Source organism: Eschrichtius robustus, chromosome 10 (genome assembly GCF_028021215.1).
Source record: "Eschrichtius robustus isolate mEscRob2 chromosome 10, mEscRob2.pri, whole genome shotgun sequence".
Lineage (NCBI taxonomy): Eukaryota > Metazoa > Chordata > Mammalia > Artiodactyla > Eschrichtiidae > Eschrichtius > Eschrichtius robustus.
Genome location: NC_090833.1, coordinates 75,207,863 through 75,221,346, shown reverse-complemented (window position 1 = coordinate 75,221,346; position 13,484 = coordinate 75,207,863). Strand labels below are relative to the sequence as shown.

At 34.9% G+C, this 13,484-nt stretch overlaps 2 protein-coding genes across 3 annotated transcripts in view; one reads left to right on the top strand and one right to left on the bottom strand.

The window, feature by feature from the left end:
* Nucleotides 1-13,094, top strand: part of CAAP1 (caspase activity and apoptosis inhibitor 1) — a 55,022-nt gene extending 41,928 nt beyond the window's left edge. Inside the window, exon 6 of one of the 2 annotated variants that reach the window (XM_068552445.1) lies at nucleotides 11,743-13,094. In XM_068552445.1, coding sequence (XP_068408546.1) covers nucleotides 11,743-12,089 — 347 coding nt within the window. In that variant the 3' untranslated portion in view covers nucleotides 12,090-13,094. The remainder of the gene's footprint in view (nucleotides 1-11,742) is intronic. The other variant, XM_068552444.1, reaches the window with a different exon arrangement.
* LOC137770739 (solute carrier family 25 member 36-like) lies at nucleotides 5,012-6,641 on the bottom strand. Its single transcript, XM_068553611.1, is given in 3 exon segments — nucleotides 5,012-5,824; nucleotides 5,827-5,970; nucleotides 6,074-6,641. Coding segments are annotated over 3 exon segments (933 nt in total). The 5' UTR covers nucleotides 6,459-6,641; the 3' UTR covers nucleotides 5,012-5,420.
* Nucleotides 13,095-13,484: the final 390 nt, after the last annotated feature.

The following is a 13,484-nucleotide window of genomic DNA, read 5'->3' as shown; positions in this document are numbered from 1 at the left end:
CTCATTTGGATAATTAATGTTTGGATAGAGTTTTATTTTTGAGCATCTTTCTACACTCTTGAACTATCCTTCCCCATGAGATTATACCTTTTTTCCAACCATTCTGAAAACATACAGGACACTTTTTACTGCATTTTCTGCCTTCAGTACCATATACTCTAAGGTGACATAGTTATTTTTTCCAAAGGCTCTCACTACTTCCACATATTTTCTTTTATGGAAAGAATTAGGGTGAAACTGACAGTTTTCATTATTTTTCCTACTTCTTTAATGAAAGTGTTTTTAATTTTAGGGTAGGATTTCTATGTTTTATGAAATGTACTACCACTTTTTTGGCGTACTGATAATGACTGGCTGCTTTCTGCATGAGTATATAAAAGATACTTTTACATTATCTAAAATTAGCATCAAGTCTTTAGTATCTCTTTGTAAGCTTATGTTTATATTTAAACAAACTAAAGCAGTGTCGCAGGAAACATGGCATATTGTGAAGTAGATGGTGAGTTTAAGAACACCTTCCTTGGATGGGCAGATTGCGGAGCACTGAGATGTTACAAGCAGAGAATATTTGAGTGTGATGCCCTTTTAAATTCATAAGTTCCAACAAATCTTTGGGGAGAACAGTTGCCTGATTTTAAACAGCAGTGCTTGTAAATACGCTACTCTGTCTTCATTTTTAACCCCTTTGTATGTTTTCATGTTAGAATCCTGTTTAATCAAATGGTAGGAGAAGTGATGAATGACATTTAAACATATGTTCTTCCTGTTTACTTTCAGATTACTAGAGGAAGGGTGGTCAGGAATCTCTCATGTGTTAGCCTGTTATTGTACCCCAGTGTGACCCCAAAATATTTACTTACCTGATCCATTGTAAAAGGCTGGCAGGAGGTTCCTACTGTGCTTTTTGTCCTGGAATGGTGATGTCTTCAGAGGCAGTAGTTTTGGGTACTACCCTCTTCTATATTCTCACGTCTGCGTTTTATTCTGTTAGGCTCACATATTGTACTGAGTTTAGATCTAACACTTTGCCTTTGTCCATTCTGTCCCTCACACTTGGGAGTTTCCTCCCCTGTCAGTATCACCTGTTAGATTCTAAGACCTACTTAATAATACATGTCTGTAAAGATCTCCTTGACTTTTCACTATTGCTTTATATACTGTGATATTCTATTATACTTTATATTGTACAATTTAGCACTTTAAAGTGTGATGTTCATATTTTAAGCATCCTCAAGCACCATGAAGGCAAAACCTGTGTCTTAAATCCTGCCACACATATTTAGTCTACACTACCTGTGGCATTTTGTAAGGCCTACTTCTGTGGCCTTTACAGCACCTATGTAAATAGATACTGAGTGAATATTTATTGATTCTTGGACTAATCTCTGGATTAGTGGTTCTTAAAAGTTAGGTTTACAGGCTAGCAGACAATCACTTATCCAGAAATTTAATGGATAGTTCAAGGGGTTTGGTAGAATACTAGACAGTTTTTCTGTATTAAATTGTTTGCATTTTCTTTTTTATGAGTAATAGTTGGTTAATGTCATGATTAAGTTTTGAATATGATGGTTAACATGATGCACTTAAAGTTAAATCAGTAGTTTAAAACACTGCATGAAAAAAAAATAGCCAAGATCTGTTAGTTTTGCTGAGAGGAAGATTGAAGGCTTATCCAGAAAAAAATTATTCTCATATATTAAAAGAACAGTTTTGTTTCTTTTTCAGAAAATAAAGTTTTGGCTTCTTGAAAAGGCTGGAACTCACTAAAAATGTTAAAAGTTATCAAGCTGACTTTCTACAGTTAGAATACATTAAAAGTGTGTTCTTCATAACTTAAAAATTTTTAAAACCGAAATTATCTGTAGTCTAAGAAAAGAAATCCATGGGGGCATACCACTGCTGTCCAATATATCATACGCTTTGTTACTAATGAGATTCCAGCAGATTGATAACGCCGGAGGCCTTGGGGAGTTGAGATTCTAGAGGGAAGGATGGTGAAATGTGTTGTTCTAAATGGCATAACCACTGAACGTGAATAACTTCAAATCAGATGAGAAAAACTAATTAAAATATAAAAAGTAAAATAGTTTAACCCTTCTAATAACCAACTCTATGTTTGTTTGATAGGAAAATTGGATTTCGATTTTCTCATTTTCTTCTCCATTGTGTGTGTGTGTGTGTGTGTATTAAAACCTGTTGTTACAGGTTTCTAAATAAAAATTTACTTTAAAAAACCTTTTTATTTTGGAAATTTTCAAGCAAAAATAGGAAAGAAAATAGGAATATTAATTCCCATGTACTCAGCTACATCTTCAACAGTTATCCACCTATGTCTAATCTTTTTTCATCTATATTCCTACCTGCTTCCTACCCGTTATGTTATTTTAAAGCAAATCCTACATCTTTTCAGTTCATTTGTAAATATTTTAGTATCAATGTATCTCTTAAAGATAAGAGGTGGGTTTTTAAACATAATCATAATACATTAAAAAGTAGCATTTCTTAAATCATCAGATAGTATTCAGAAAGTGTTCAAATTTAACCTAGTTGTTCATTGGTGGGTATTGTGATATTAAGATTTATCTATTGGGTCAGGTGTTGTCAGCCTAATGGTTTTAATAGCGATTTAGTATTGTCTAGTTCCATTATTTCATTAGGGATTACAGAACAGTCATGATGTAATTTTAATCCTAAAATATTCAGTGTTCAAACTTCTCTGATTGTCTTATAGTATTTTTTAAACTATATGTGTAAGAATCGGGATCCAAATAAGGTCCCTACATTGCATTTGGATGATACTGAGTCTCTTTTTAATCTACTCCCCTTTCTCTCCCTTTCTTCCTCTCTTTGCAGTTTATTTCTTGAAGAAGCTGGGTTGTCGGAGTTTCTCAGTTTGAATTTACTGATTGCATCTCAATGTTTTATTTAACATTATTTTTCTGTAAATTGATAATTAGATATAGAGGCTTGATCAGATTCATGTTCAATCTTTTAACAAGAATATTTAGAAGCAGTGTTGTGTCCTCGAGACACAGAGTGTGTCATTACTCCTCCTTTTTGTGAGCATGTCAGTAGCCATTGGAATGTATTGTCCACAGTGGCTGATAAGAATGCTCTTGATTTCTTGAGGCTATCTTTTCTTGGACATCTATTTTTTCCCTCCTCTCAGAAATTTTAAGAACTTTTTTTTTTTTATCATTGAGTTCTGATATTTCACAGGATGTGTCTTAGGTGTGATGCTCTTGGCAGACCCTTTCAGTGTGAAAGTCTTCTTTGTTTCATATCAGTTTTCTTCTCTTATTTCTTTATTTTTATTTTTTTATTTTTGGGGGGTATAGTTGCTTTACAATGTTGTGTTAGTTTCTGCTGTACAGTGAAGTGAATCAGCTATATGTATACATATATCCCCTCTTTTTTGGATTTCCTTCCCATTTAGGTCACCACAGAGCACTGAGTAGAGTTCCCTGTGCTGTACAGTAGGTTTTTTATTAGTTATCTATTTTATACATAGTATTTTCCTTCTCCACTCCCTCTCTTCTTGCTTTCTGACTTGTTCTGTTGCTTTAAGTCTCTGCTCAACTGTTACTGTATCAAAGCACAGTGATCACTCTCTATGACAGCATTCTGCTACTATCTTCTATCCTGCTTTATTTTTTTCATAGCACCTGATGTTGATTTATTTATAGTGTCTGTCCTATGACTTAATGGTAAGGCGAGGACTTTTTAAAATTCACTGCTGTTTCCTCAGTGTTTAAAACAATGTCTTGTACATAGTAGGTGCTGAACAATATTTGTTGAATTAATTATATTAGGTTGTTGGACTTGTGAGTCATTCATCCTCATCTCTTAACTTTTATTGCATATTTTAAATATATTTTTATTTCTTTTCTACATTTTGAAAGTTTTTTTTTTAAAAAAACATTGTCTTTCAACAACCATTGAATGTTTGCTCTTGATAACTGTAATTGTAAACTATAATATTTCTTGTTCTCTGGTCCTTTTTCATTGCACCCTGTACTTGTTTTATGGCTACAGTGTCTACTTCAAACTCCATAAGGATACTAAGTAGACACCCCAACCCCTCATTCTCCTCCAGTAGAATATCTTCTGATCCCTAAATTTTCTTTATGTCCTCCTTTGTTCATCTTGGTCCTTCATTTATTGTTGTTTTTCTGGTAGCTGGTTTGGGTTTCTTCAATAGCTGTTTAGTTATATTTCTCTACCAGATCTCTTTAGTGTAAGTGAATGGGGTAGACCTCCCAATAGAGTGCTTGGGCATGTGGCAGGGAAGGGGAGGGAAGGAAGGAAGGGTTCAGTTGACTCAACTATTCTGAATGAGTTTAATTATCTTGCTGTATGTTTCAAAGCCAACTCTTTCTTGCTTCCAAGACTCTCTAAGAAAGAATTATCTGTGGTGTCTTTGGCAGTGATTTTGCTTTGCTTTTATTTTTCTGTCAATTTTATCCTGCCTACTTACATTTTGTAAAAATCTAGCAAAATTTCTTTTTAGATGATACCCCTTCTTCTTATTTAATATTATAACTTTTTTTTTTAAACTTTCTACAAGGTTATATTCTTAGAAATGGTTGAAGAAATACATATGTTCATAGAGCAAAATTGGAAAACTCAATTTCTTCTCTTCCCCTTCTACTTTTACTCCCCTCCCCAGAAGTAAACCACTATTAATAACTTATGTTATTTTTTTTTTTTGAAATGGCCAAGAATCAACATTTTACTGGTTTATTGTGTCCCAAACTATTACCATTTAAGTTGATACATTAACAATTTAAGTGTTCACATTATGCTAAACATAAAGCACCTGTGAGCAGTGGAAACCAAAACACTTTAAAGCTAAAAATAAACACATGTTTAGACACTACTTCATTTGTCATCAAAAACAGTGACTACTAATGCCAAATGATTAACTTTAAAATATAGTGCCAGCTCCTCTCAAGGAAATGTGAAAATACTACTATCATTGTTATTTTTCAATTTTATAGGAATTATACAGAAGTTAGAAATTTATGACTGTCAATACTATCTTTGGATAGTTATACAGTTACAGATGGCTTTGTCTAGAAGACTGGAAAAGTGCTCATGGAACAAACACTATACTCTGATTGCCATAAATCAACAAAATGCCAGCTGTGTCCTGTGGACATGGTAGAGAAAATGGCAATTTTGAAGAAGGAGCGCTTCTAAAGGCTTTTTCTTGGAGGCAGCCAAGGTTTTTTTTCACATTACTAAAAAGACTAAGTAATGTGGTTATGATTACTTTAATTCCTACAACCAAACTTCCACTTAGGTATAGTTCCATGTTCCCACACTATTTTCCTTCTGTCCACCAAGCTGGCTTCGGTACTCCATGGTCCACTGTATCTTTTGGTCTTCCCTCTTTATAGTACAGCAGCTTGGTGGTGCTATCCGTTGAGCAGGTAGACCACTAATTCATAGGTGGCCATCATAATGGCTGTGTTTGGAATCTGTCTCACCAGATGAGTTGTCAGACCACGGTAAAGAGACCCATAGCCTTCTTCTTGAACAAGCAAAGATAGTGTCTGAAAAAAGGATCTATATTTTGTTCCCTCCTCACGCAGTCTTGTTCTTACAACTTCATGTGGATATGCTATAGTTGTGGCACACGTTTTTGAGGTGGCAGCAGCTAGCATCATTCCCACAAAATCTGATGCTTCTTTTACAGACTCTTCTTCATTTTCCATCGTAGAAGCAATCTTATATTCCAGTAGTTTTTGCTTAATACTTTCATAAATAACAAAATGGATAACAGTCTCTGATATGCCAGCATATGAAGCAGACATGCCCTATAAAATCCTCTAAGTCCATCTGTCTGATACACTTTACGGACACACTCAAAAGCACCCATTCGCTTTTCCCCACGGTTCCTTGCATCAAGCTGTAACCGAGTCTTTATAAGCCAAATGGGGTTGGTCGCTGTGATTGCGGTAAAACGAGGTTTAAGTTAGTCCATATTTCTACAGGAAGTGACCTGCGGATGGGGAGCATGAGATGACACGATCTCACTCTTTTCTCGGGAGAAATGTACAGTAAATGCCTGCCATTGCAGCTGAAATCATGTGTACCTGGGTAGAATCAGGATCAAATAAACCATTCAACTTTTCCTTGCAGTTTGAATAAGCAGCAAAGTATATTGCTCTGGAAGGGGCCACCCCCACTAAATTGGGGCCTAATCCTCTAAACAGGGAACGAGGCCCTTCTTTTTCCAAGATCACCTTTAGACAATGGAGAGGTCCAGGAGACACTACTCGATTGACACTGGCTCCAGCCATGGTGTTCAGCTGAACTTCAGAGATATAAAGTGTCACAGAAGATGACTGCAGCCGTGTTTTTACAACTTCCAGTGGACATGTCAGAATAGCTCCCACCGTACCACCACATCCTCCGGCAAACAGATGCACCAGCGTGTCCCTCTGGCTCATTCTCTCTCCCGCATGTCCTCCGGGCGTTGAGGCGGGACGCGGATCCGGCCGCCGCGATGGCCGCAGCTTCCGCCCCGGACTGGAGCCGCACGGCGCCCCAGTGACGGCGACGGGAACTGACGGAGACGCGGCTGCAGAAGGCGACCGGCGGGGCCCTCCCCGCCGTGCTGCAGCCACGCCGCCTCCCACCCTGGCTAGGTTTTCACCACCCGCGCTCTGTTATTTTTAACATAGTATGATTATTACTCTTTAGCTTACTTTTTTGACTTAACAATGTGTCTTGATCATTTTTGCATCTTGCCAATTTATTATTTTTTCTCCAGATGGCTGAAATTCTTATTTTTTACTAATGAGTAAAAAGTAATATCTTAATGTTTTAATTTGTATTTCCCTGATTAAAAATTATGTTGATCATTTTTTATATATTTATTGATCCTTTGTATTTCATATTTTGTGAAATGCTTAACCCGTTTCTATCCTTTGCCCATGTTTTTAGTTATTTCTAACAATTCCCAGACGTCGTATATATTCTTACATTTGTCCTGTTAAAAAATGTATTTTGCTAATATTTTCTTATAGGTTTGCCCCGTCTTATAATTTTATTTGTAGTCTATTTTCTTTCTCAGAAGTCTTACATTTTTTTAGCTTTATTTGTTGATATTTTTCCTTTGTGGATTCTCCATTTTGTATTTTACTTAGGAAGGACTGATGTTTGTTATTTGCATCCTCACTTAATTTACAGGGTTTTTTTTCTTTCTTATAAATATATTTATTTATTTATTTGTTTGTTTGTTTATGGCTGCGTTTGGTCTTCGTTGCTGTGTGCAGGCTTTCTTTAGTTTGCGGCGAGCATGGGCTACTCTTCGTTGCGGTGCACGGGCTTCTCATTGGGTGGCTTCTCTTGTTGCAGAGCATGGGCTCTAGGCACATGGGCTTCAGTAGTTGTGGCACTTGGGTTCAGTAGTTGTGGCTCACGAACTCTAGAGCTCAGGCTCAGTGATTGTGGTGCATGGTCTTAGTTGCTCCGCGGCATGTGGGATCTCGCCGGACCAGGGCTCAAACCCTTGTCCCCTGCATTGACAGGTGGATTCTTAACCACTGTGGCACAAGGGAAGTCCTAATTTACAGTTTTTATGCTATTATTTTTAAGTATCTCTCTTCTGTCACTTCAGTGGATTCTTGATAGGGAAAGGAATTAGATATGTGTGCTCAATTTGCCATCTTTATCAGGAATTCAGACAGATACTTAATTATTCCATGTCCTAGGGTTTGTCTCTTGGCTTAATTTAATAACTCACTATCAAGAAGTTTCACAAGCATGTAGTCACTCATAACATTAGGTATGCTTTCATTTTATGCCTTAAAAGTATTCTGATATGTTGAATTATTTGCGAGTGGAATAATATAGGCCCTATCAAGGTTTAAATGTTGCATAACTTAAAAGTCCTTTTTAATTTTTATTACTCAAAATATTTAATAATTCTTCTATGTTTGTTTACTTTGGATAATTAAAACTTTTACTTTAACAAAAAGCAAACATAAAACATAAAATGTTTTCCTTTATCTAGCTTAGGAGAATCTCTGTAGCTTTCAAGCATTGAGGTTTGTTATAGATGATAATAAAAATACAGGTATTGCATTTTAGCTTTTCTATTATGTAGTACACTCCCTTTTTTAAATACCGAAACTATATTAATTTTAAAGTTATTGAGTCTTTTGTAGTTGTAAATTTTCTCCTTGTCAGTAAAATATTTAAAGAGTGTTGGGTGTTCTATTTAGTTGTGAAATATTTTCCCTTTATGGTTTTATCCCATGTTTATAACTATGCCTCATTAAATAATATAAACAAATATTTTCTCTGATAAATTGTTCCATTTATTCATCTGTGTTAGTGATGAACTTAGATAGTGATTGATTCATTTTGCTGTCTAGGTACTGAATCTAGATGGATTGATTTGTTATTTAAAAAACTTTGGTACTTGGGTAGAGTTTGACTAGGGTATGAATCAAGTTGGTAGCACAGAAGATAGCAGGAAAACAAAAGAAAAGAGAAATTATGAATGTATACAAATCAGAGGAAAATGGAATAGAATGTATATTTGTGAGTAGTTGGCTAGGGGATCAACCATACGAGATGAATGCTCAATAAATCCTTGAACTCTTTATTGCTTTTTCCCTGAAAAATATTTTAACTCTTACTCTGTGTTCCTATAACTATGGCTTAGCCAAATTCTTAAACTCCTTTAGTCCTTCCCCTTAAGTTATTTGGTTCATTTCTTTAGTTATACTGCTTTTCTCTGAAGTTCTCTAAACGGTATGTAGTATTTTAGCGGCGACCCATGTTACATTAATTCTGCGCTTTTATATAATCTAGTAAGGAATATATCATACCCTCTTATTTCTTTGTGTATATTTTAAAGTTACTTTATTTTATTTTTAAAATTTTAAATTTAATTTGTTTATTTTAATTTTAATTTTATTGGAGTATAGTTGATTTACAATGTTGTGTTAGTTTCAGGTGTACAGCAGAGTGATTCAGTTATACATAAACATATACATATATTCATTATTTTTTAGATTCTTTTCTCATATAGGTTATCACAGAATATTGAGTAGTTTCCTGCGCTATACAGTAGGTCCTTGTTGGTTATTTATCTTATATATAGTAGTATGTGTATGTTCATCCCAAGCTCCTGATTTATTACTCCCCCCACCTTTCTCCTTTGGTAACCATAAGTTTGTTTTCAATATCTGTAAGTCTATTTCTGTCTTGTAAATCTGTTCATTTGTATCTTTTTTTTAAAATTAGATTCCACATATGAGTGGTATTATATGATATTTGTCTTTCTCTCTCTGACTTACTTCACTTAGTATGATAATCTCTAGGCTCATCCATGTTGGTGCAAATGACATTACTTCATTCTTTTTTATGGCTGAGCAATATTCCATTGTATATATGTACCACATCTAGTTACTTTAGTTATTTTGCTGCTTTATGACATCAGTAATTTGGGTCTAATTTTATGCTTGCTCTCTTCCCTGAGCCATTTTTTATTGTAATGTCTTTAACAGTTAACAGTCTGAATTCTTATTAATATTTTCAATTACATTTGTATTATTTTACCTCAGACCCACCTGTCTTTTATTTTTCTTGGTGTATTTCAATAGCCTTACTTTAACATCATGCATACAGTGAAACTGTTTTTATTTATTTTAGAGGAGTACAAATAATTTCCCTGAGATTGATTTGTTACTCTCAGACTCCTAAGCCCATGTAAAAACTTGAAGATTCTCTTTTGTAGAATTGTCTTATAATTTAAATGTGTGCTCACTTCCCCCTTCCACACATGCACGTGCACACACACACACACACACATTTTCACATACGCAGAATGGGGGTGTGGAAGGACAGAACGTGACCACACTGATATTTTGAGGGCTTAGAATGAGGCATTTTAGGTTAAAGTTACTTTTTTAGAAAGAGTGTACAAGTTATACCCCTTCTGATTTGAGGATCATAATTGACAACAAAAAAGCCTGCAATTTTTAATACTTAGGATGAGAGTAAATTATCTTTGAAAATGTATTCATATATTTGCAAGCTGTACTTTAAAAGTGAGTCAGTAGAATGAAGAAAATTAAGAAATAGTGAAAAGACTTGAAGTATGATCCTAGATCTTTACATAGTTTGTCAGATTACATTGTACAAATCACTTAACCTTATTTTCACATTTGTGAAGTGAAGTGCTTATGCTAAATTATTTCAGGTACAGATTCTACAAAGCTTTGGCATCCATGGTGCAGGTATAATGGGCAGATGGAACTTGTAAATGCTTTTACCAATACTGTGGTACAGAGAACTCGATCACTTGGATTTGGATAATTTTTAATGTAAACAGAACACCAAATTTATAGAACCCCATTTCTTCAGTGAATAACACGTATAGCTGTTTCTGATTAAAAAAATAAAGCAAACCCCACCTCTGCCCTCTAAAAATGTTTGATACAAACCCATAGAAAATATAATTGAAAAAAGTTTTTTCATAAAGAGTTTTCTCCTTTGAAACATTGAGAGAGTGTGTAGGAGAATCAAGGTCACTAAATCATTTATTTTAAAATCCATGGAGTAGAATTGTTTATACATTCTATTATCAGAATTTTCCATCTGTCAATCTATGTTTTGTAAATAAGTTCTTCCTACTACAAGAAAACTAACAAAGCTAACAATTGGGGGATCATTACTTTCTTTTTAAAAGACATATTAGGAATTTAAAAGATAAATAAATTGGAGGTATAAGGGAGCACTCAAAGTTGTAAATAACTCATGGACTTTAGTAATGGTCCAAGGCCAAGGTGGTTGAGGGCTACAATCTGTGTTTATGTGCAAGTTCTTAGCATCAGTTATAGATGTTTTATAACAAATGTATTTTAAAAATTTATGGCATCCTAACTTTATTAATTAAAATCCTCCTGGTGAAAAGTTATTTTACCTTAGAAAGTGGCCTTAGGCATTCTCCTTTAATTTATTGATTTAGAACAAAGTGTTTGAAAAAGTATATGAAAAGCTTTGGAATAATTGCAATGCACGTGGTGTCCAGCTTGCCAGTGATATTTTTCCTTTTTTGTAGTTTATAAGGCAAAGTATTTTAAACTCCTTCTCAAATGGAATTTTGCTTCTTCAGTAATAAGCGATACTCTATCCAAAGGGTGTCAACATTTTGTAATGTAGAGGCTTCACTGTGGTCTAAAGTGTTACGATATTTTAATTAGGAAACTTGATCAGGGACATCCATATGATGGTATACCTTTCCCAGTGCTTCCATATTCTTCTAAATTGGAATGAAAAATACATTAAAATTTACATTAAATTAGATCTGTTTTCAAAGTTGAAGGGGGGAACCCTGGCCGTCCAGTGGTTAGGACTCAGCGCCTTCACTGCTGGGGCCCGTGTTCAATCCCCGGTCAGGGAACTAAGGTCCCACAGTCTATGCGGGGGCGGAAAAAAAAAGAAAGGGAGGAAGGGAGGGAGGAAGGAAGGAAGGAAAGAAGGAAGGAAGGAAGGAAGGAAAGGAGGGCGGGAGGGAGGGAGAGAGGGAGGAAGGGAAGAAGGGAGGAAGGAAGTTGAGTCAGGGGAAAAGGGGGTTGGGATGGGGTTTATGGAATGTATTTGGGACTCCATGATGGGAGGTGGGGGTCACAGCAGCCCTTTCATCATAAACAGAAAGGAAATTTTGATCAGGGCATTTAGGTTACATGGTTCTTTGCCTTTTTTTGTTTGTTACAGGCAAAGGGGAAGATAGTGATGTACTCAGTATAAATGCAGATGCTTATGACAGCGACATAGAAGGCCCATGCAATGAAGAAGCAGCTGCTCCTGAGGTCTCAGAAAATACAGTCCAAAGTGAAGCTGGTCAGATAGATGACCTGGAGAAAGACATTGAGAAAAGTGTGAATGAGATTCTGGGACTGGCAGAGTCTAGCCCAAAGGAACCGAAAGCCGCCACCCTGACTGTTCCTCCACCAGAAGATGTTCAGCCTTCTGCACAGCAGCTGGAGCTGCTAGAACTTGAGATGAGGGCAAGAGCTATTAAAGCCCTAATGAAAGCTGGTGATATAAAAAAGCCAGCCTAGTTTATTTAAATTGTATCTGAATATTAGATGTGTTTGAACAAAGCCACATCATATAATTTTGTATCTAAAGTTTATTTGGGGTCTTACATGATATTTCTCATGTAACTCTTATTAGATAAACTCATTTTAGGCCTAAAATACATGTTTTTGTTGTTGTTACTTTTGTATTATATATGTTATTGTTTTCTGAATTCATGGCAAATATTGGGTAACCTGGATACTTTGTTAGATGAGTATTTAGCTATATCTGCAAATTAATATCTGAAAAGTCATTAGCAAAGAGTCATGGTATTCTTTTCTTTATTTTGAAATGTTTTGGCATCAAACCAAAAAGTTTATGAAAGATTGACCAAGCATGTTGCCTTTAGGCTACCTGTATTTTGCGATAGAATATTAAATTATTGCTCCTAGGTTTGTTAACAATTTAAGAAATTTAGTTATGCTTATATGCACTTTTAAAATATGTACTGCGTTGAAGATGCCTTCTATGGGTGTGGACTTGCTAGTAGAAACTGAGTGACATTTTTGTTACAAGACTTAGAGATCCAAAATGGCTTAGAAACGCTTTCTTTATAAAAGAAAAAAAGGACTTAATTTAAAGCGTTTTTTAACAATGTAGAAGTAATTGCCCAACTTTAATTCCAGCAGACAAGTTATTCTAACAGGTATTTGATATTACTGGATGCTTAGTTCAGTTTTTTTCCTTCAATAAAAAGGGAACACATTTTAATTTACATTCCAAGCTATTAGGAAAAGGAGACTATTTTATCGTACAGGCTTTCATCCGATGTTTTTGCTTGAAGATCTGATGTGCTATAATTCCATGAATTAAAAATTATAAAGACTATCATTCTGGATCTGAGGACTTTTGATACATTTCCAAAAATGAAATTAATTTCAGGAAGCTTTGATAAGTTGATGTAATAATTAATCTAATTTTGTATAGTTTTTGTAAATAAATTAACATCCTGCCACAATTATGGATGCTTGCCCCATCACTAATTGTAGTTGTTTGATACCAAAATAAATTTAGGCAGAGACTCTTAAAATAAATTAATTTTTTTTCTAAAAGATAAATCTGGAACTGTTGTTTTTATATTTGCTAACAGAAACAGTATATTTTATTTATAAGCCATGTTCTGTTAATGTTGTATGAGGATTTTCCTTATACACAAAACTTACAGGGATTGTGTCTTATTAGCTGGCTTAATTACATGTAAATTTTAGAGGGTTTCTTATGAAAATAGTATTTATGAAACACTGGAGTTGCAGTTACAAATTCATTTTTGTTGTTCCTGAACTTGCCTTTAAATAATGCTGTCATTTTTTTTTCTTGTGGAATCTTTCTAATGAAGGACAGAGGCCTATATCATTTGAAATGCTTCTCTTAGGTTG